Source organism: Gadus morhua, chromosome 9 (genome assembly GCF_902167405.1).
Source record: "Gadus morhua chromosome 9, gadMor3.0, whole genome shotgun sequence".
Taxonomy (NCBI): domain Eukaryota; kingdom Metazoa; phylum Chordata; class Actinopteri; order Gadiformes; family Gadidae; genus Gadus; species Gadus morhua.
In genome coordinates this window covers 13,748,128-13,770,971 of record NC_044056.1, presented here as the reverse complement: position 1 = coordinate 13,770,971, position 22,844 = coordinate 13,748,128, and the positions used below count along the sequence as shown (strand labels likewise).

The 22,844-nt window shown below is 44.3% G+C and overlaps 2 protein-coding genes across 2 annotated transcripts; both read left to right on the top strand.

The window, feature by feature from the left end:
* Window positions 1–319: 319 nt before the first annotated feature.
* c9h11orf96 (chromosome 9 C11orf96 homolog) lies at window positions 320–2,235 on the top strand. The gene has a single exon (XM_030366575.1). The coding sequence runs from the start codon at window positions 612–614 to the stop codon at window positions 1,077–1,079; it is 468 nt and encodes a 155-aa protein (XP_030222435.1). The 5' UTR covers window positions 320–611; the 3' UTR covers window positions 1,080–2,235.
* A 3,862-nt stretch (window positions 2,236–6,097) lies between these two features.
* ticrr (TopBP1-interacting, checkpoint, and replication regulator) lies at window positions 6,098–21,604 on the top strand. The gene is made up of 21 exons (XM_030366445.1): window positions 6,098–7,148; window positions 7,446–7,692; window positions 8,171–8,409; window positions 8,497–8,710; window positions 9,233–9,377; window positions 9,715–9,851; window positions 10,871–11,074; window positions 11,905–12,050; window positions 12,227–12,327; window positions 12,533–12,626; window positions 12,794–12,876; window positions 12,983–13,216; window positions 13,530–13,617; window positions 15,759–15,831; window positions 16,079–16,210; window positions 16,297–16,387; window positions 16,511–16,569; window positions 17,892–18,172; window positions 18,291–20,763; window positions 20,904–21,026; window positions 21,160–21,604. The coding sequence occupies exons 1-21, from the start codon at window positions 6,474–6,476 to the stop codon at window positions 21,273–21,275; spliced, it is 5,955 nt and encodes a 1,984-aa protein (XP_030222305.1). The 5' UTR covers window positions 6,098–6,473; the 3' UTR covers window positions 21,276–21,604.
* Window positions 21,605–22,844: the final 1,240 nt, after the last annotated feature.

Sequence of the window (22,844 nt, the reverse complement as noted above, 5' to 3'; positions counted from 1 at the left end):
CCTCTCCCTTATGGCCAGTCTCTCTCTCTCTCTCTCTCTCTCTCTCTCTCTCTCTCTCTCTCTCTCTCTCTCTCTCTCTCTCCCTCTCCCTCTCTCTCTCTCTCTCTCTCTCTCTCTCTCTCTCTCTCTCTCTCTCTCTCTCTCTCTCCCTCTCCCCCTCTCTCCCCAGTCTGTGTCTCTGTGTCTCAGCCTTTATTTTTGGGATCTGACAGTGATCGGCTGATAGCCAGTGTAGGAGGAGTCTCTCCTGATGGTGGGGGTGGAGAGGGAGGAGCCTAATGGAACACAGTGAGCAGAGCAGGGCTGTCTCTAACGTCTATAAAAGAGCGTATTACTGCCACTCTGAGTAGCATTAGTTCTAGCACGCGGTACCAAGCTCAAGAAAGAGAGAGCAGGAGACCGAAGAGACAGAGTTGAAACCAAGCTCAATTTTGTTTTCTTAATTTACTCATTGGCTGTGGTTTCCCCTGGACACTGGACATTTGGCCTGACTTTTCAAGTGAAGGATTATCATTTTCCTGAAAGAGGAAGAGCTGAAGAGCTGAAGAGATTTTTATACTTCAGCAGTGGTATTGAGAGCTTTAGGTTTTTAAAAAGAAGAAACCCATTCAATGGCTGCTGTGCGTCCGAGGCCAATGGAAGCCTCTGGCTGCCACCTCCTGCCGGCCCACCTCCTGCCGGCCCAGCTCCTGCCTGCCCACCTCCTGCCGGCCCACCTCCTGCCGGCCCACCTCCTGGCCTCGGCCAACGAAGAGTTCCCCCAGCAGCTGCCGGTCCCCAAGGGCCCCGCCAGGTGCAAGAGCCGCTCCCGCCGGCCCCGGGAGGCCCGCTTCAAGACGCAGCCCGTCACGTTCGCGGAGATAGCGGAGGTGGAGGAGGAGGGCTCCTCGCCCCTGGAAGAGGAGAGGGCTCGCCGCTCCTTCCTGCAGTCTTTGGAGAACCTGAGACGGAGCACCCAAACTCTGCACTGTCCGCCAGCCAGCTGCCACCACCACCACCGCCACCACCACAGCAGCACCACCACCAGCACGTCCCCACAGGGCAGCCTGGACTCCAGTGACTCAGACTCCGCTCCGTGATTGGACAGCTGAGGGGTGAAGGACATTCCACTACTGGTGGTCCCCCTTGCTGTACCTGACAACGCTTCAGATAGAGGCCAGCTGAACCCAACAGGACTGTTATGTCCAAGTGTAGCTGCAGCAGTCTTTGTTAAAAGTGGAAGTGTGCTTATGCGGCTAGATTAGTGCTAACACATTGATGTATGTCTCTTAATGCTGCAGAATCGTAAACTGAACCAGCTCCGCTGGTTTGGCTATGCTGAGACTGCTGTAAACGTATGCTAAGTTTCAATTAGCACGGCGACATGATGCTTGAAAACTCTTCTAATATATTCCTATTTTTCTACTGTGGATCACTGCAAAATGTATACAGATGGGGCAAGTGGTATGGATTGTGTTTCTCAAAAGTAAACATTGTTTTCTTTCTCTGAAGCATATATTCTCAGTGACTGCTCATCCCAATATTAAGCTCTGCCAAGCACTCAATTCAAACTGTTTCACAAAAGGCCAAGTTACTGTAACAACCAATTAAGCCAAAGGAGGCAACACCTTCACAACACTAACTTTAAATGACCTACGCGTTCACATGCATAGCCTAAAAACAATGACAGCTTTAGGCAAACGTGAGGCATGTAAAAATAGACAGGTTCCACAAACAAAGCGGCAATCCGCTACAAGTTAACACACTGGCATAGCGAACGCGAACCGCAGCAAACTTGCCAGATCCGCAAGCATGACCAAAAATACTCCCATGCATCCAGGTGAAACTATTGGTTTCCGATGTTAATTCCCAATGGAAAGGTGTCAGCTGGTGTCCTGATTACCTACCCAAAGAAGCTAACTGTCCTAGCTAGCTCTTCTGAGACGTGCCGGCCTTGGGGCGACTGGCTACAGTGCTGAACTCGATACAGTATGTTAGTAAACTGTACGAACACAGTACATTACTTACTTCTACTAAAATGGAGCTATCTATGTCTTTCTTCTGCCTCTATTTATAAGCAAACGCCTTCTCAAAACATAATTATTTTCAAATGTTTATTGTGGAACCATTTGATTGTTCTTTTATTATAATTCCCAATTTCAAACATATCCTTCACACTTTTCACTTACATTATTCATATATTTTTATTAAGTGGCAATGTCATAGTTTGTATCTTATAATAAACAATTAAAAGTATACTTGAGTCACACGTTTATAATTTGTAATTCACTGTTGAAAAATCACGTTGCGCAACAAAGTGGGCAATATATTGTTCAAGACAAGTGTGACCTTTACTTTGACATGATACACTCTCACAGCATCTCGGATTCACAGTTAGCATTCCAAGTGCACGTGTCCTGATAGACGCTTCCAAACAACAGGTTGCTGGGCCATCCCAGGAATAGGACACAAGTAAACATTGAAGTACATACACAAACCAGATACAGACGCACAGATTGGAGTGTAAAGTGATGCCGACAGCATCACATCAAAGCAAAACATCCGCTCATTCTTCCCGGCACTGAGATGGAGCAATAAACTTCAAGCCTTCCTGCGTTGTGACGCACTTCGATAATACCGGACTGCAATGGTGGATGCAGTCCAACAGCAGAGACCCCCCTCCTACACACACACACACACACACACACACACACACACACACACACACACACACACACACACACACACACACACACACACACACACACACACACACACACACACACACACACACACACACTGACACGATCCTCTTCTTCAAATCTAGTAATCTAATAACAAGTTAAAAGTTAGGTAGGATTTGCAGATTTACAGAGAGAGAGAGAGAGAGAGAGAGAGAGAGAGAGAGAGAGAGAGAGAGAGAGAGAGAGAGAGAGAGAGAGAGAGAGAGAGAGAGAGAGAGAGAGAGAGTCAGTGTAATCTGTGCAGGCTTTCTTGTAGGAATATGTGTGGATCTCTCAATACAAAACTGTGTATTACAAGATTGTGCAATTCAGTCAACAAATGTTGCGCAAACATTACTTCTACGGAGGGAACAAACATGGCTTTGCACATCCTGTATACTAGCCATTTGAAATTAAGGCACAAATGGCCGCAACACACAAGAAATGGCTTAGCATTTTTATTGTTCCTTTCTTTTTTCTTTCTCCTAAGGTAATGCTTATTCTCATCCAATTTCTTTCATTCTGTCTCCCTATCACTCACTCACACACAGATACACACACACACACACACACACCACACACACACACACACACACACACACACACACACACACACACACACACACACACACACACACACACACACACACACACACACACACACACACACACACACACACACAGGCAGACACACACACACACACACACACACACACAAACTCACACTCACATGTTCTTGTTGATTTCTGTTTTCTCAACCCACATTTTCTACTGTTGCCATAGCGATAGTGTAGCGATAGACTAAAATGTGATTTTTGCCTGATGCTAGCTAAAATATCTTTGCCTAGATGATTGCATAATCAGTCACACATGGGATGACTCAAACTTTTTATGTATATATATAAAAAGCATAAAAACCTGCCGTGATTATATACACACATATATATATATATATATATATATATATATATATATATATATATATATATATATATATATATATATATTCTGTATTCTTCCACAAAAAAAGTGTGTATTTTGTACATATCATGCACGAAGCACTGTGTACATCTTGTGAATATAGGGGAATTTTCCCATCGGGGGGAGAAACAACAAAGTAAAGTAGGGTGGTGGAGGGTCTGGGAGGGGCCGTTGCAGAGGTCATCCATGGCAGGACACGCCAGGTTAAGTTGCAATACACAGTAGATGGAGTGGACATGCTAGGACACAAGAGAAGCTAAAGGGATCCTCACAACAAAGAAATTAGGAGTGCTCATTTCTTTAGTGCTATAGAGCTGTGTAATATAAAATACCAATTTAAATATATATAAAAATGCTTTCTACTAATGTTTTGAAAATGAAAATGCCACATGACTATTCTCAAGGAAAATATCAAACATGCCACTAAGTAATTAAGAAAAAGGTGCTTTAACCTTCGTTAAGTGAAAATCACTTTAACCTTTGTTAAGCATTGACAGGTGAACCCAATAACCCTGCTCCATCCTCCACATGAGTCCATGAGTTCATGGATACATTTGAAAGGATACCCCACTCCGGATGGTAGACTGAACTCCTTTATTTATATTTTCTACATACAAATTGCATCAGTCATCCAATGAATGTGCATATAGGTGACAAAGCCATTGTCAACATGCTCCATAAGCAAACTATGGCCTTCATGAGCCTATTGCCTTCCTTACTTAGTCCAGCTTGGTCTACATCATCAGCATACGTGTTTAAACTGTGTGTGATACTGAGTCTATGATGGGCATTCACCAAATCAGCCTTATGTGGCTGAGGTCAACCAGAAGCACCCAGTTGGAATACGATCTTACTATATATTCATTTTTTTTTTATCATTTTAAATCAGGGTTGTGAACATGGTGAGGTTGGTGCTTTGGTTTGAGTTCTTCAAGGATCAAGTAGACAAAATATTGGTTTGATTGTAAAAAACAAATGTGAATCAAAGTGTGACAAAGGTGATGTTCAATGGATAATGTTGATGAACGTTGACCCCTTCATCTGACTTGGGACTTTCAAATGAACTGTGAATGAGCATTTTGGTGAAACAAAAACAAACGGTCTGGTCCCTGGCCTGCCTACCATGTTATGCCCTTGGGGAATAGATTATGTTACTGGACAATGGTCTGTCCTTAACAGCCCAGAACGTTCACCATGATTATTTGATCATCACTTGTATCACTCTCCCTTCTCTCTCTGTCTCCTATCTCTCTCTTGTCTCTCGATCTGTTGAAGTCTCTCTACTCTCTAACTGTGTATATATCTTTACACAAATCTCTCCCTCTCTCTCTCTGTTTATTCTTTTTATGTTGTTTGTGTAGTATATGTTTTGTAGTAAGGCATCCTCTTTAAGACAGACTTGGCTCCTCCCCTGACAGAGGGAGGGGTCTGGTGTGTGTGATATGTGGTGTGACTGGCCCCTGGTGGCGTGTGTGTCTCTATGTGTGTGTGTATATGTATATTTGTGTGGGACGGGCCCCTAGTGGTGTGTGTGTGTGTGTGTTGTCTTTCAGAACAAGAAACTCCATATACACACCTAGGTAGCTGTCTACATAATGTAGAGGGAGGTGTTCTTCTACAGAATGTGACTCCTGGGTCCCCTACAGCGGTCACATCAGGCCTTAGAAATAAAAAATTGCCAACAAAAACACGAGGGGCCCTGGGTACCCAGTCCCGCTTCTCCCCCCACTACGACGCACCTAGTCAGAGCCATGCGTTGTGTGCGTTATAGGCTATTAATGGTTGAGGGAGATGTCTGTCTGTCGTAGACGGTCTGTGCATCCACTGCAAAGACAACCATCTGGTAACAGAATTCCATTCCATAACCATCTACAAATTAAACGAAGGCATCAGGAGCACCTACCTCCCTCCAATTACACCAAACAGTAAGGGGTTTTAAAACACAACCGATAGTAACAAACCGCCATATCCTTTTGGGGACATACAGGATTGTGCACCCACAACAGCACGAATTGTCACCTGTTGTGGTGAGGTGACAGATTTTATAGTGCATTTTGATATAGTGCTTTATAGTATTTTTACATTTTAAACAGCTTTGGCAATGCACATTTTTTAATTTTAAAATATATTTTCAATGTCATTGAAGGTTGATTTTGTGTGAACATCCACGTGAGACCATAGACTGTGGTAGGAGAATGCGTTCCCGGACTTTAAAAAGGATGAGCCGTCCCTGGTTGGCTGTATTTATAACTAGGGGAGGCACAATTAGTGACGGACAATCAAGCAGCCAATCAGTGAGTTGAAAAGGAAGCGATGGCTCTGGTGATATCAAATTGTCCACGAGTTTTACTTGTGTTCTGAACCAATGACAACACTGTCCGTACAGGATCCTGCCAATCCCAGCAGAGGGGTAGGCATTCACACAAGGAGCGCGAAGAGTTTAGAAAAGAAACAAGAAAATGGCGAGCACGGAATACCCAACACATTAGCTTGTTTGATAACGTATGAACCTTAGTATAACAATGTAAAATTACATCGTGATAATTGTGCGTTTGATTTATGTTCAAAACGATGGATTTTCAGTATTTTAGTTTTGAATGAAGCAGCTGTAAGTTCAGCTAGGAAAGTGAGCTAACGCTAATGTTAGGTCTACAAACGTTAGTGTAGATGGCCACCGTGCCACTAGGTAAACAAGCTAGCAAGCTTATAGTTTGTTTAGCAAAGGCAATATGTTTGGCCAATACGTCTACATCTATGAGTAATCATTTTGTGTAGCTTTATAGACTAACCATGGCCCTGCACAACTTGGTATTCGTCATTGACGTGGACGCCGAAGACCAAGAATCAACCGCACTGCTGGACATCAGAAAGCACACAGTGAAACGTAGACTTCTACGCATTCTTCTGTATTTTGGCTTTAAATATGGATTTGAGAAGATACGTTGGGGTTACAAATTCTTCCAGTCAAGAACTGGTCGCAATGCCCACCTAATATCCAGGGTATCAGACTTCAAGGAACTCCGAGACAAGACTTTTGAGGACTTTGAAATGGAATTTGATACCAGGTTGGAGATGACGTTTAAGAAAGTCACAACACATCTACGGAATCGCCTCAACGCATCAGGGATGGTTCAAAACGCAGTCAAAGAGGCTCTTCTGGATTTCCAATGGGATCGTCCGGACATCACCTCTCCAACCAAATTGTCCTTGAGACCGAGAAAGTCTAACCGAGGGGGCAAGGTAGAGATTTCCAGCGAGGACGATACCGCAGGAAATGGCAGAAATGTGGTGTTTGTTGTCTCGGATTGTCCACATTCGAAGGAGCAGCTGGGGGACTATTTGTCTATTCCTATGGGTGACATGGACAGGGACCTTTCGGAGATTGTCATATCCAGAGGAATCCTTGAAATGTTGGCGCAGCGAAAAGTTGTGCTGCACTGGATCGACAGTAGCTCGCATCGAATGGTTAGTAATACGATACAATGGCAAACATTTATACGAGATAGACATAATTCTAACCCCCCTGCACCAAAACGAATGCCCTAGGGGTAATACATCATGGGACACAGTGGAGGCTACTTTGTTCTCTACCCTACTTCTTTGAATTGTCGACAACTGTTACAGTTGATGATCCATTTTTTATCTTAACAAACAAAAACAATGAGATGTGTTCAAACAGATGAATGTTGTGGTCTTCAACCCCATACAAATGGAAAACTTCTCATTTCAATTCAAAATGTTCCTCCATCATCTTTAATTCAGGTGGTGAGGAGCCCAGACCACCTTGGGGCTGAGAAGCTGACAGAGGTACTGTCGCACTTGGGCGGTAGAATGATTCCCATGGACGCGCTTTGGAATTTTGGCTCCATTCGACGGCCCTGCGATGGGACATGGGGCCCCAGTAGGGACACCCTTCCCCTGGAGTCCAGCATCGGATACCTGCTGTCATCCCAGCAATTCTACCGCTCAGCCTTTCCTCTTGTGGGAGGGACACTACATTGGGGACAAGGTCTGTAAGATAGAAATGATCTTCAAAGTTAACTAACACAAGTTCACAACACTAATATAATGCTTAATGCCATCCCTGAACTCAGCATTAATACATTATTGCCATTGAAACAGTAAACAGGTCATTGAAGTAGACAAAATATAATACAATTTCAATGGAATTAAATATAGAGAAGTAATCATTCTGAAATCACCTTTTAACTTTTGGCAGAACTGCTGGAACAACCTAATAACTTTGCAATATATAAGCAATTGCTTAATATCTATAAAACATTTGTCAATAGAAAAGGGCATAAGCACAATAATGTAAATAATATACAAATACAAAAGCTAAGCTGCAGCGCCCCATAACAAGACAAGCAGGTGCAGTATCAAAACGGTCAATTTGCTTAAACACGCAAAGTTCCATTTTGATGCAACTTCACATTCAACCGGCTGGAACCCATCTTTTATTTGAGCTTCATGTTCCACAAAACCAGAACACGTCTCCCAGAGCTGCAGCATCTGGATGGAACCCGTGACCAGCAGTCAGAGACCTCTTCCCCAGCCGTCAGCTGTGGTGGTCCGAGGGGTGCTCCAGGGGTGGGAGGCCTCCGTGTCACTGAGCCATACCGCTGCCCCGGAGGCCTGGGTGTTGCAGTCCTCCAGCACCAGCAGCCAGGAACGGGCCCCCCTTCAGCACCTCCTGATGGGGCTCTCTGCCCAGAACCTGAGCTTGGTGAGTCGACCAGCGTTCAATACCTATGTGTTTTCTAATCAGATTTGGTTCTTGGTCTTGGCTGAACGCTGTGTTTCTAATAATCAGTTTGCTGAAGTCAACGACGGGCCCCTGGTTTGCATGGCCGTCCTCTCGCCGCTGTCGGCCTGCACGGCCCTGCTCACTGTGTCTCGGCCAGACAGCCGGCTCCACGGCCCGCAGGACGTCGCCCCTGGCCCTGAGGACGGCCGTGCAGAGCTCCCACTGGTGGTCAGCAGTGTCCTGGGGGTGGTGCGCGACATCATGGAGAAGGAGGGAGATGGTGAGCATGAAGAATGGCTCCTAGCATCTGTTGTTTACTGGTGTTTTCATTTTATAGTGGAGACATCACCTCGATTGAGGACTTCAGACTTCAGTAAAATAATCGACAAGTTTGGAGTGAGCGGTTTCATTGTTACTTAGTGTTAGAGCAGTCGATCACTCTCATACCTTATAATATTTAAGAGGATGTCCTGCAAGAATGCAAAGAATGCCTCTAATGTATAGGCCTGTCACTGTAATGACGTTATCAACTCACTGAAATATATGGACTAGATTTTTGTTGGACTAGATATCATCCGTTGTCATCTTTAACATAAAGGTCCTAGTCACTATCATCACTGTACTTGAAAGGGTTAATTGCATCAATATGCTTTACTATTATCATTCTATCAGTGGCATAAAAAGGTCTTAAATTGATAATGTCGTTATAGCATCTACTTGTGGTACAATATATCCTCCAAAAAAAGTAGTTACCGCGACAGGCCTACTGCTGTGCATATCTGACTGTTTGCTTTTGTTTCAGGCCCTCCCAGTGAAGCCCCGCTCCCTGAATGGGCCCAACAGGAGCTCAGCCATTGTTCCAGTCCGATGAAGACCGGACTGGTGGAGAGTTGGTTTCCTCAGTCAGACCAATCAGGAGTCAGCTCACACTTGATGGAGTCAATGAGGTATGTCGATTTCTATGTTGCTGTATCATAACAATATAAAATGTATATAAAAAGCAACCAAATACTTCCAGTTCTGCTCAAAACCCTGACGCCATGCAGCGCCATCCACTGCCATCCATTATATTAAGCACCGAACAAGCCCAAACATCTTTATTATGCAGTATCAAACTCCTGGTATAGGAATGTCTACAAAGTTTGGTAGGGTACTTTTTGTGAACCGGTATACGTCTGCTCCCCTCCGACAGAAAATGGAATGCAAACAAACCCTACATGAGGGTAAACATTTTTACAGACCATCCCAATGTTTAAAAGGATCCACTTTGTCCTTGTTTCCCAGGCTGCTTCATGCTGCCAGTGAGCAGCACGAGGAGGAGGAGGAAGAGCAGCGGTCTGACCTCCAACAGGAGCTGGTCCAGAGTCTGGCTGAACTCTACCACACCTCCCAGGGCGGGGCTGACCAGAGGAGCCAGAAACGTAAGACTCTTCATCCCTCGTTGTTTCAAGCCTTACTTAATAATAATAATAATCTTTCTTTGTATAGCACCCTTCATACATAAAATGCAGCTCAGAGTGCTTTATAGAACACCTCATATCTCAGCCTAGTTATCCATGCACGTGTACAATGTATTATAGAAAACATGTATTCTTGGCAACACTGATTATTTTCACTTTATTGGCATCCCATCTTGACCCAGGTACTCGTTGAATTTTTACCCTGGTATTCACTGTAAAACATGAAATGCATTTCACTTGGAAATGAAACTTTCCATTTATGCTAAGGTCTAGCCTTACTCACTCTGACCCAGTAGCATCCACGCCAGTCTTTTTGTTTGAACAACAACCCCACAAGTGTTATCCTTATGTTGGTACATATTATATTGCACATAATAATACATTTAGTACACGTGAGCCTACTAAGGATGGCGCAATTTGATTGGTTTGCTATCTCGGGATATTGGGCAATATCCCACGATTGAGATCTCAAACTCGGGATACTGTCTTCCGCGTCTTCTCGTCACGCTAATAAAAACAAATAAACCGCTCATAAAAACATAAGTCCTGCAAAAAGTGTAATCTTGTTTATTTTTTATAATTATTCACCTCAGGTGAGTAATTCACCTTCGGCGAATAATTGTTAAATATACCCCTTGCATTGTGGAGATATTCTCCATTCACTTTTGGTATGTTATTTTTGAGTAAAACATAAAAAAGAGGCCTACTGTTAAAGGTCTTGGTTGTTGTTGTCGTGGATTTGATTGTTGATTGGTCTCTAACTCTTAAATTGTATTACCAATATAACCAAAACCTATAAATTGAGAAAGCTGTGCCTTTACCCATTTACCCATAAAGGCAGAATGTTGGTAGTCTTGAATATTAATATTTTTATGTATGAATTTGAATATTCATATTGCATACATGAAATTAAGAATGAATATAATTGTCGTTCAATGCTAGGTAAAAGTTTGGCCCTCCTTGTGTCTTGTGGCCTGCAGGTGGCGCCCAACGCACGCCCGTGAAGCAGAAGATGAAGACCATGAACCGCTCCCTGCAGATGCTCAATGTGGCCCGTCTCAACGTGAAGGCCCAGAAGAGCCAGGGGGAGGCGGACCTGCAAGCGGGCGAGCCCCGGGGAGCGGACAGACACGGGAAGAGGCGCTCCAGTGACAAGGACAAGCCCGGGGCGGAGAACCATCCCAGTAAGCCTCCTCCCCTTCTTCTGCATTTTAGAACTCCCTCGTCTCAATTTTAGTGTTCATCCTGTTTTGTAGAGCTACTTTGGATTTTAGACTTAAGTGAGCTGGTTCCAGGGGGTGCTTCTAAAGGTGTAGCTGCTGCTTTGTTATCTCTGAAAAATAGAATTACAGCACAGCTTTCTCAATTTGAAAGTGTAGGCCACTGCAATATTAATGAAGGCACTAAATGATGATGGTGTTCTATTAGTCACTAGGGCAGTATAGTATTAATAATGATGTTAAACTTTAACATTATCAATACTGTAGTGACCTAGTGACTAATAGAACACCATCATCATTTAGTGTCTTCATGGAAACCAATATTAAACCCCTATCCTTTAACAGTTAAAGGATAGGGGTTTATATTGGTTTCCAGGTCACGACAGTATCAATAATGATGCTAAATGATGATGGTATATTATTAGTTCCAAGCCTCTAAAATGATATAATGAGGCTGAATGATAATGGTTTATTATTAGTTCAAAGGTAAACATATATGGTTAGGTTTTGATGGAGCGGTATCGAGGCCTATAGATGGGGATATGGGGGTACATCCTACATAAAAGTTTGTGCAAGGCGTGCGTTATGCCAGGAAATTATATAGAGTGTGTATTTATATTTTTGCCTAATATCTCAGCCTAGTTATCCATGCACTTGTGTACAATGTATGAAAGAAAACATGTATTCTTGGCAACACTGATTATTTTGTTACATGTCAACAAGAAAGTATATGATCATAACAACATGAAGTCTGAATAGAGTATTTATATAATATACCCCCACCCTTCCCACAGCCTTCCAGAGTGAGCTGGATCTCCTGAAGCACCTCAAGTCAAGTTATGACAAGACTGTGGAAGAGGGAGGGCCATCCCTTTTCACTGGAGTCCAGCAACTCATATTTTCCATCAAAATATTCCACGTTGCCAAGCCCGATGACGGGGTGAGAACCAAATCAATTCAATCATGGTATTAGAAAACCTTTTAGATAAAATAGACTTTTATCTGTTTAGCTCACCCATGTATTTTTAACACCACTGTAGGTTTAAAAAGCCACACACATTCACAATCGTATTAATCCGATTTAAAAAAATAAATAAATGTTATGTTGGCCCACAGGTAAAGATGCACCTATTCGTCCAGGAGCACCTTCTCAAGACCAGTAAATCCATCCGGCAATTCTATGGCAGCGCCCCCGACGAGGATAGCAAAGTCAAAGAGTGAGTCTTAAAGCCCAAGTAGAGATCTGGCTGTTGACATTGACTTGCTGCAATGCATTGCCTACGAATATTGAGTCACTGTTGATGGAACACAGATGCAGAATTACTGGTCAATAAAATAGAAGTGGATGACCACCGTTTTATGTCTTGGACGGACTGTTTGAATGAGGGGTAAGTTGTCACCGAGTTTTGCCATGTGTTCTAGATGTCAGCTCCAGGCTCTGCTGAGGCTAGAGTTGTTTAAGAGCCTCCCTACCGACCACTTGGACTCGTCTGAAGCGGAGCTCATGGTGGAAGAGGTACGACCTGTTGTGTTTGGTAGTTCCTCAACACTGCCACTAGTCAAACATCCATTTAACCAACAGGCAGTTGAATATCGTGTTGAAAGAACCCAGCAATCCAGAAGGTGGGCACGTCTGTTACAGTATGCGTTACCGTCTTAAATGACTCTGTTCCTGTTCTACAGGTGGCTGATATGCTGAGGATCATCTCCCTGACTAAAGATCCAGTTTTCCTCACAAGATTCATGCAGGATCAGATTCTCCCATGGTGTGTGGATGGGTGTATGTGGGTGTGTTGCCACATTGACGGTACTGGACAGCCCCAACTCGTCCACGTTGATCTTATCTTGTCCCTTTTCTTCGCGGCGGTCTAGGTGCCTGACCTCCATCCCCAGGACCCTTGCCGAGGTCTACCACAGTCTGGGCACCCAGCTCCCCGAAGCCCTTTTGGCCGTGCTGCCGTCTGACTTCTTCAGTGACGAGTCGGGGGCCAAGGACAGCGAGTCCCCTGCGGCCTCCTCCCTGCCCCCCTCCGTCTCCTACAGCCAGGCCTCAGACGGCGGGGGGCGTCTGGAGGACTTAAGGAGCCTCTCTGCCACCAACAGGAGGTGTGTGGAGACGCAGCCTGACCGTCATAGATGTTAGGTTGTATCTGTAAATAGTAGTGAAATGATTAGCCTCACCTTCGTTTAGCTTTGTTGTCCTTGTATTAGCTGTAAGTCTATTCTGAGAGCAGTGACAAAATACTATCAAATTCAAGTTAGATCAAATTTAGGTCAAATTCCTTGACACACACAATAATGCTGATTATTGATATCCACCACATCTTGACATAGTTCTTGCACAGATGACAGAACCTAAAACAATTTGTGAACTCTGTTTAATCAACTCTTAACCAAACCCTTTTAATGTCGATCTTAGGAGTGGGATGTTGACCCGCCATCGCAGCATGACTGAATCGTCCCAGACGCACCGGCAAATCGAGATACCAAAAAAGACCACTCGAGCTGTGAGTTCCGCAATCTATTTATCAATAAGACAATGTTGTTACTTCCCCCATGGCTACTTCACACATGCACAGATACATGCACACGGAGACGGACCAATTCAGTAGATGGGTAGTTACAATATTTTAGAAATGAATTATGGATAGAGTACACTGAAGCATGTATGAATCTGCTTTAGCGTAAAATGAACTTAAAAGTATGTTAATGAAGCTTCACAGTCACCTAGAAGACATCTAGAAATGTTGAATCGCAGAACTAATTTACAATTATTTGAACCGATTAAAAGTTTAATGTCAAAGTTATGCAATATTTTCATTAGAAGAGTGGTGGAATGTGCTTCCTAGCTAAAAAAAATGGAAAGTTGTTGGAGTAGATGAGTGACAAAGCTGTAGCGAATAAGAAAGCAAGAAAGAATAACAACTAAGAAGATGAGTGCCAAGCAGAGGGGTGTTCCACGAACGGAGGTTTAACAAACACTGAGTTAACGCTGAACTCTAGGTTGATTGACCCTGTGCCGACCAACCCAGAGTTTTCGGTTCCACAGCAGCGGTTATGCATTAGTTCAATCAACTCGGGGTTGGTTAACACAGGGTTGTGCGCGTCCACGCCAAACTTAAAAAGACGTGATGTCTGGATCATGGAAACCCTGATCGATATGGCGAAATGGGCCGCTTAATTCAATGAAATGGAACTCCAGGTTCTCCTGGAGAGCTATGACGAGGAGAAGGACATTATCACAAGAAAAGGGAACGCTAAAACCTCTGGAACCCGGAGAACCAAAGCCTGGAAGCGGATCGCTGACCGCGTAAATGCGTTAGTTACACGTCAAAAGCATGATCCTTAATATTTGAGCCATGAATATATAAATATCCCAGTTAAGCATTCTTAAAGATCCTACCACATAAGCCCTTTCTTCTAAAACAATATGTACTCCGATTGCTTCCAAGCGGTCAGAGGATCAAGTATAAAAATGAAGTATAAAAAACATACAAACTGGTAAGCTTTTCCCAACATCGTATTGGTATAAATTTAAATAAGCCATTTTTTTAAGCCAATCATGAAAAGGCCGACAGTCGGCAGACTGGATCTGGCCTTCAAATTGTCTTGACCCCGGTGGAGGAGCTGTTAATAAACATAAATTCAGGGCGCCCTGGCATGGAGGGGGTACCTGGAGGTAGGCCTAATACCACCTCAGAGAGTCAGGGGCCATACCCCACTGGTTGAATGTAGGTTTTTGTGTTTTCTTGTATTTTAGATTTTTTTTGCCTTCGAAGTAACACATGCAAACCATGTGCTTGCCACAGCGCATACTATTCCAAATGTTTCTTTTTTTGGTAACTGGGTAGAAAACCTAAAAGTGACAATTCATCAACTTCACAGATCAAGATGGATCAGTGCTTGTAATGAAGCCGCCGGCTACGATCGAACATTCTCCAGTGGATGCAAGTCCGTTAGGACTATTATATACTTTATGTTGTAAATGCCTCTCGGCATAGTACTCAGACAATATTGCTCTTTGTATGATAGGAGGCTGATACAAATCTTGGATGGGTCATCTGAAACGACTGTGATGTGCTCAGCATCTCCAGCATTATAGCCTAGATAAAACTACCATTTGAAAAAAACGGAGGGCTACGCAAATAGTCTGGAGTGAACTGAGGCCAAGGCCTCGATTGGTAGTGTTGGCTATGTAAGGCTATTTAAATATATTAAAGATTTGCGCGAGAATCTATCTCTCCACTCCAGCAAAAAGTCATCCAATATGCCAAGATGTCGAGCCGTGGTCTTATCAATCGCTCCCGGTGGATTGCACGTATAATTTGCGCTCTGATATCAGCAGTTCTCTCATCAAAAGGGCATGCCATTGTGAACATATGAAATCTGCGGTGAACGCCGGTTGAATTACCCAAAACCGGGTTATGTTTCAAACTTAACCTGCGCTAAACCTGGTCCGACCAGGTTTGATTCAGAGCATATGTTGCTATAGCAACTAACATACCGTGATCCTTTTGGAACGGAAAAGCTAGGGTTACAGCAAACCCTGGGTTAACTTACCCGGTTATGTGATAAAACCGGCTTTGTGGAACACCCCACAGCACTCCCAAATCTATGCTGTGATTAAGTTCTGTTTTCTTCTCAACAGACCAAATCCAAGCAGAGCATTGCATTGGAGCAGCCAGTTGAAGAGGCACCACCTCAGAAGCAAGCAGCACAAGGTTTGTCCCTTCCCTCAAACTCAACCTTAAGGGATTAGTTTGGTTTGTTAATTTTGTCTGTCGAGATCTAAATCAACCATTTATTTTTATCCTGGGGTCTTGACAAACCGGCCAAATTCTTTTAATGTTGATCATAAATGTTCACTAGAATGGTTTGACATTTTGGTATCTATTTTCAAAACATGGCACAATGTTTGCCGATGCAATGCGAGTGTCAAATGCATACTTTGTGGTGATTTGTTTACAGAGGTGACTAAGGTGAGGAGAAACCTGTTCAACCAAGAGACTGTCTCTCCTTCCAAGAGGGCCAAGCTTCCAAGGAGTCAGTCTGTCTCTGCTGTGGACAGACTGAAGCGCAAACGCTCCCAGGAATTAGAAGGTAAGAAGAACAACAGATAAAGCAAAGAATATGCATATTTTTTTCATGCCACGACCGACAGTCATTTCTGAATGAATTCTTCGCAGAACACCACAAACTTCTCACCAAGAAAGTGTGTGAGACACCCCATCACAAGCAGGTGTCCAGCCGCTTGCTCTACAGACAGCGGATGGGAAGGTACGCCTCGCTTTGCTCTTTGCCTTTTCTTCAAAGTATTTTTTGTAATTAGAAGATTCAAGTGGGCCTTGTATTTGTCTTCTAATTATATTATAATTAACTGTGTTTGACAATTGTTTTTAGGAGATCTGCCCCAGCAGAGGATTGCATTGTGGAGGAGTCTCCTGTTAAACCAGCAGAAGGTATTTTAAATATCATTAACGTCTTGCCTTGAGACTAGGAGCATACAGGGGTACATACACAAAGGTCGCCAACATTACTACTGAAACCACATTTCAAGCTCAGTTTCAGACCTGCGTTTTTGCGGGATAGACAAAAAGACTGATTAATAGTTAACAGGTAGGAAATCATGGGTATTTGTCCCAGGAACAGGTTTTTTGTTTCTTCCCATTACAGTGTTTCCCCTAGGTTGGAGTTGCAGCAGCGGAGATGAAATGTTATTTTTCTGCTCTCAATTTTTTCTTTGTGCTCTTGATACATTTTTCAAAACTAAAGGTTGTAGTAGGACCATAAAGAGGCCATGCCTCTATGGAACAAGTTTTGGGACTCTAGAGTCAATAATGGCGACGCTATTGAAATTTTACCATTGTGGTCGTTTTCAGTTTTGCACTTTGCAGACAGTCCCTAAGATCGTGGCTGAAAGCCGACAGCTCATAGAAGTCAATGCAATTCACCGTTCGCTAAAGATGGCTCGTTTGGATGAAAACAATGTTGTACGTGGTTCTCTAGGTTACTACATTTACCGGTAGCTAGACTCTAGCTGCTAGAGTTATCAATTGTGTCGCAATGATGTTTCACTGATGATCTATTGAACCGCAAACTCAGAATCTGCCAATTTATTTCCAACTTATGGAAGTTCCTCTCCGTTTACACGCCTTACTCACAGGTGTGTGAATTGACCTAGATATGAAGCGTCCTTAGCACAAAATAATATGTTTCTAAAGAGAAGACGGAGCTCTCAACTCCTCTCCGTTTATGCTGTAGTCGGGTTTGTGAATTGACCTCGATATGAAGTGTACGTAGCGCAAAATAATATGACATTTGTTTTTTTGGGAGATAAGAGGGAGCTCTCCTCTCCTCTCCCCTCCTCTCATCTCCATTTGTATGCTTTACTCCCAAGTGTGTGAATTGATCTGGATATGAAGCGTCGGTAGCGCAAAATAATCGAACATTCGTTTTTTAAAAAGATAAGTTGAAGCTCTCCTCTCGTTGAAAAAAAATAATAAGAATCAGCAGCGGCGTACCAGCGCTGCTAGGTGCATATAGGGGAAACACTGCATTAGCTGTTGTAAATATCAAATAAGTGAAGTTCACTACCCATCTCCCCGACTGGGATGGCTCAGTCGGGGAGTTAAAGGTGCATTTTTGTCCAATCTTCAAGATGTACATTTTATTGCGCAAAAATGATGATCCACACAAAAGGCCACACATGCACATCATACATGTTAATCCACTGGGATGCTATGGCTATGTAATGTTCTGATTGTGCCTTGTTGTATCACAGACCTGAGAAGAAGCCCAAGGATAAAGAGGCTTGCAAGAAGACACTCCACAGTCTTTTACTCAAGTTCTCAGCCTCGTTCAAGGAACCTGGAGAAGGCACTCTCGGCCTCGCAGCTCACCCTGGACAAAAGAAGAGTCGGAGTCGACTTGAAGAATGTCCGGTCACCAATGCGTCTTCTTTTTGGGGCGACTCAGTCCCCGTCCCGGGCCGGCTGTTCCTTTGGGTCTATCACAACCAGGGCCAGTCGAAGGCGGCTATCCACGGACGCTGATGTCTTTGAGGCAAGTTATATGTGTTTTAGGTATTGGAAAAGCTATGAATAATTCATTTCAAGATCAATGAATTGTCCAACATTTTATGTAGTAATGTTAAATAATTGCTCTCTATTGTGTTTGTTAGAGTCCAATGAAAACTTCAGCAAGGTCACCTAGTAATCATGGAAACAAGGCACCCAGGAGCCCGCAGACCCCGAAGGCCCTACTGGCACCCAGGAGCCCGCAGACCCCGAGGGCCCTACTGGCACCCAGGACCCCGCAGACCCCGAGAGCCCTACTGGCACCCAGGACCCAGAGGACCCCGCAGACCCCGAGTGCAGTACAGGCAGCCAGGACCCCTCAGGCAGCCAGGACCCCTCAGGCAGCCAGGACCCCTCAGGCAGCCAGGACCCCTCAGACACCCAGGACCCCTCAAACACCCAGGACCCCTCAGGCCCCCAGGACCCCTCAAACACCAAGGACCCCTCAGGCAGCTAGGACCCCTCAGACACCCAGGACCCCTCAGGCAGCCTGGACCCCTCCTGCACCAAGAACCCCTAAGGGACCTCAGTACTTCAGGGGGCATTTGCGCTCTGTCACCACGAGCCCCAGAGTGGGTGGGTCTCAGAGCGCTGTGGCTCTTAGGGGCAGTCCTTTCAGGTCCCCAGCCAGTCGGTCACTGGTCCTAGAGAGTCCACCAAAGGAAGACCCTTTGAAGAGCCCATTGAAGGGCATCCTTAGGACTCCAGTCAAAGCATTGCAGCAGGGCTTATCCCCCTCCAGACCCTGCCAGACAATAAGCCCCACATGCAGGACTCCTAAGAAGAGTGTCACCTGGTCCCCGTCTCCACAGAACCCCAGAGCGCTGGGAACCGATGCGGCGTTCAAAGTGCCTGATTCACCCCACACTTCTGGCAAAGGCTCTCCAACATTGCTGAACACGCCAAACAAGTACAACAGCCCGTTTGAAAATCATAGGGCTGTTGGTTTTAAGACCCCAGAAAAATGTGCATTTCAGATGGGCCATGGCTGTCAAGTAATTTCAGAAATGACTCCTGAGAAAAGACCCAGTGTCGAAACGACCCCACAGAAAAACGATCAATACCGAAGGTCGTCTAAAAGACTTGTCACCATGAACACACCTGAAAAGGACAGCGCTACTGAAGCACTTTTTAGTCCCATGGTTACCCCTCTAAAATGTAACCTGCTTATAGACCTCTTCCAATCTGAGCCTGATCAAACCGTTACGAGCACTATTCACAAAATAAATACTCGCTCCCAAAGAACTCCTGTTAAAAACTCAGTAACATCTACATCCAAGGCTGTATCAACAACAGTTAGTGCCGCTATATTGGAAATAGTTCCGAAGTCTCCAACTGCAAATCGTAGCAGGTCTAGCCATGTAGTTAAAAGTGGAATTAGGACAAATTTGAGGTCCCAGGTAAGTCCTAGTTGTACAGTGACTAGTGACTCTTTTGAGAAGGACGGCATACGTTTAGAAACGCATGATGAAAAGCTTTGTGTTGTATTGTCTCAATGTCCCGAAGCAGAGTCTGGTTCCCATTCTGAATCCCAACAATTGGACTCGTCTCAGTTTAGCGCTAACACAATAACCTCTGAAGAAGATAGCATAGAAATAACCGATGCCGCTGTTGTTAGGACTCAACTTACTGGAGGTCTCAAAATGAACATAAGCTTTACCAGGAAGCCTTCAAAGTCGGGGGATGTATTGAATTGCACGGAGGCCTCTCCCAAGCAGCCTTTGCCAAACCAGGAGACACCAGGACGAAGCTACGGTTTCCGTCGGACACCTGACCGGCAACAGAGGGAGGCGGCAGCGCGGTTAGGCTACGCCAACGATCCGCCTCGGTTCTCCACCCCGCGGAGCGCCGCGCCCCCTGGGAGACACACGGCCGCCCCCAAGCCTTCGTCCTACCACGTCGAATTGGACATGCCGACGTCGGGGCTTCCCAAGCTCAAATTCCGACGCGCTGACTCTTTTGTCTCTGACGAAGGGGGTCCAGGATCAGGAGCCCACAGCCCTACCGTGGGGCTGAGGCACATGGAAAGCCCACTGGCTTTTTGTTCCAAACACAAAGAGGCTGGCTGTGTCTCACCCTCCCTCTGCAATCGGGCCACCCCAGCAAAATGCACACCTGGCAAAAGTGCAAGCATCCAAACGCGTATCTGCCAATCCTACACCCCTACACGCCACGCCACATCAACAATGGCTCCATTTGCTATGGCTGACCTGATCCCCTTAACGCCTTCGCCTCAGAGGGCAGGGAGATCTACCCCAGACCACCTAAACGGCTGGCCTCGGAGGAGGAGAGCCAAAGCTGGGCTAATAGCAGGCAAAGAGGGTGTCCTGAGGGGGGAACCACTGATGGAGGAACTCCTGGAAGAGGCTGAGCTTGGAGTAAGCAGGCTACTGGACAGTGAGGACATTGATGAGCGTTCAGGCAAGAAGGTTGCATTACAAGGCATGGCCTTCACGCAGTTCCCTTTTATTGGAGGAGACGAGTCCCCGCTCTCGAGTTACATGGACCCACTAGCTGATGAGGCACAGCCAAGGACATTTGAAGATTGCAAGATATGGGGAGCTGGAAATGAAGACAGTAAGTCAAGCCAGATAACTTAAGAGATACCTAAAGAAAAATCTCTTTGCTGAAATAAATGCTAGTAATAAAGTAGAAACGACTTTGTCAATGCCTGTAAGATGTTGCAGTAAGATGTTTTTTATTTGTCTTTTTGGTAGCTCCTCCCAGCTCAAAGATGAGGAAAACGGTGACGCCAAGTGGGATTATGGCGCTGACGCAGTCCCCTATGTTATTCAGGGGAAAGAAAGGGTCTGCTCGCAAGAGAACCCTCAACAGGAAAGGTAAGACTTGTGGCTGTGTGTAGGATTTGAAGTGCCAATGATCCCTAGAAATGCAGAATGTACAAACGGGGCATGTCTTCCTTTATCGCCATGTGCTACTCTGTTTAAAGGAAATATGTGTCTGATCTTCTAGATGAAGCTGCAATGGAAGTACTAGCCAGTTATGAGGAGGGGAAGTCTCCATTCAGTCAGCCCAGCAGTCAGCCAGCCGCTGGGAAGGCGTACAGCAGAAAGAGACTACTGTCCTGACCACGCTCTATCCAGGACTTCTCTGCTCTGATCCTTCAACTCCCTTTACAACATTTGACATGACGCCTGTCATGTTTTTATTCTTTTGCCAAGGTCTATGATCTCAAAAGCATCCGTAACGATTATTATTATCGATATTTGATTCCAACCCTCGTTATTATCTAATGTCTATTTCTAACTAATTGAAATGCATATTTGTTTTGAGACTCATGTTTATTTATTTGTATATTGTTCTGTTTGGTCGTTTTAAGGTAAGGGGAGTAGTGATTGGGTAGAATTATTGTAAATATATATTGTCAGTCTTTTGAAAATAAAACTTAACAATTTAACTCCTCAGTGGTGTCTTATATAAAAGCAGTGCAGCAACTATTTGGACATGAACTTCTTTATATTTATTTGGCATGTGCTGTCAGATAAGCCCTTTAGGCGTGACCCGATACCATCCTGTTAAAGGCAAGGCTGGCAAAGTGCCCTCTACGAGTCTACACGTCCGCATTATCAATGGTATCTCACTGCTTGATAAAACGGAAAAGTTCAATGACATAGGCCTACCTTGTTTGAGAAGGCTTGTCCCTTGACTTGGTAAACTGTCGGGCAGAACAGCTTCAATGCCGCTTTGCATATTTGAGGGATAGAACACTAATTTAGGCCAACCAGAGGATAATCCTTCATTTGACCGCCAAAGTCTGCCCCTATTTGCAAATTTCTCTCCGGTAAATGTAAATAGGCAAATTGTACAATGGTTGTAGGCTTCACTGCAAAGAATCAATCAACATAGTGTTCAGATAAATAACAAAACAATAGAAGGTTAAATAACACGTCTAATTCCATTAAAAGTTAACCCATCACTCAAGATTCTCAGCCTCATCTGCAACAAGTGTTATTTTAAGCAATTAGTTTCGAACCTGCCCCTTTTTGATGGACTATTTGTAGGCCTATTGCAAACAAAAGCCTCGGTCTTGTAGCCTACTGTCTTGAAATGACAGCGATAGATTGCGTTTGTTATATTTGTACTGTTCTGGACATGTTAGAATTGGTTGCTATAGAATAAATTATATAATTAATCACCGTTATTATTCATCACTCATCATGGCTACGATAATTGATAATATTTTAGAAAGATAGCATATGACGTTTACAATTTGGTTCATTGGCGCCTTGTAGAATGAATCCCGCCACAAGGTTATGGTGCGCTGCGATGCGTCAATTTGATATTTGCTTGGTATTTGACGCAAAAAAAATCGACGTAACAAAATTAATTCTAATTCCATCGTGAACAATCTAGAGCGCCAAATCAAAACGAATATTGCGTTTGATATTAACCGATACATCAAATCAACGTCATATTGGTATTTTCATTAAAAATAAAACGTAGGGCCTGTCCCTTTTAAGGTTATAAAAAACTATGCGGACCAACCCATGTCTTGTAGGCGTATCGCATTATTAAGCAGGTGTGTGTGTGTGTGTGTGTGTGTGTGTGTGTGTGTGTGTGTGTGTGTGTGTGTGTGTGTGTGTGTGTGTGTGTGTGTGTGTGTGTGTGTGTGTGTGTGTGTGTGTGTGTGTGTGTGT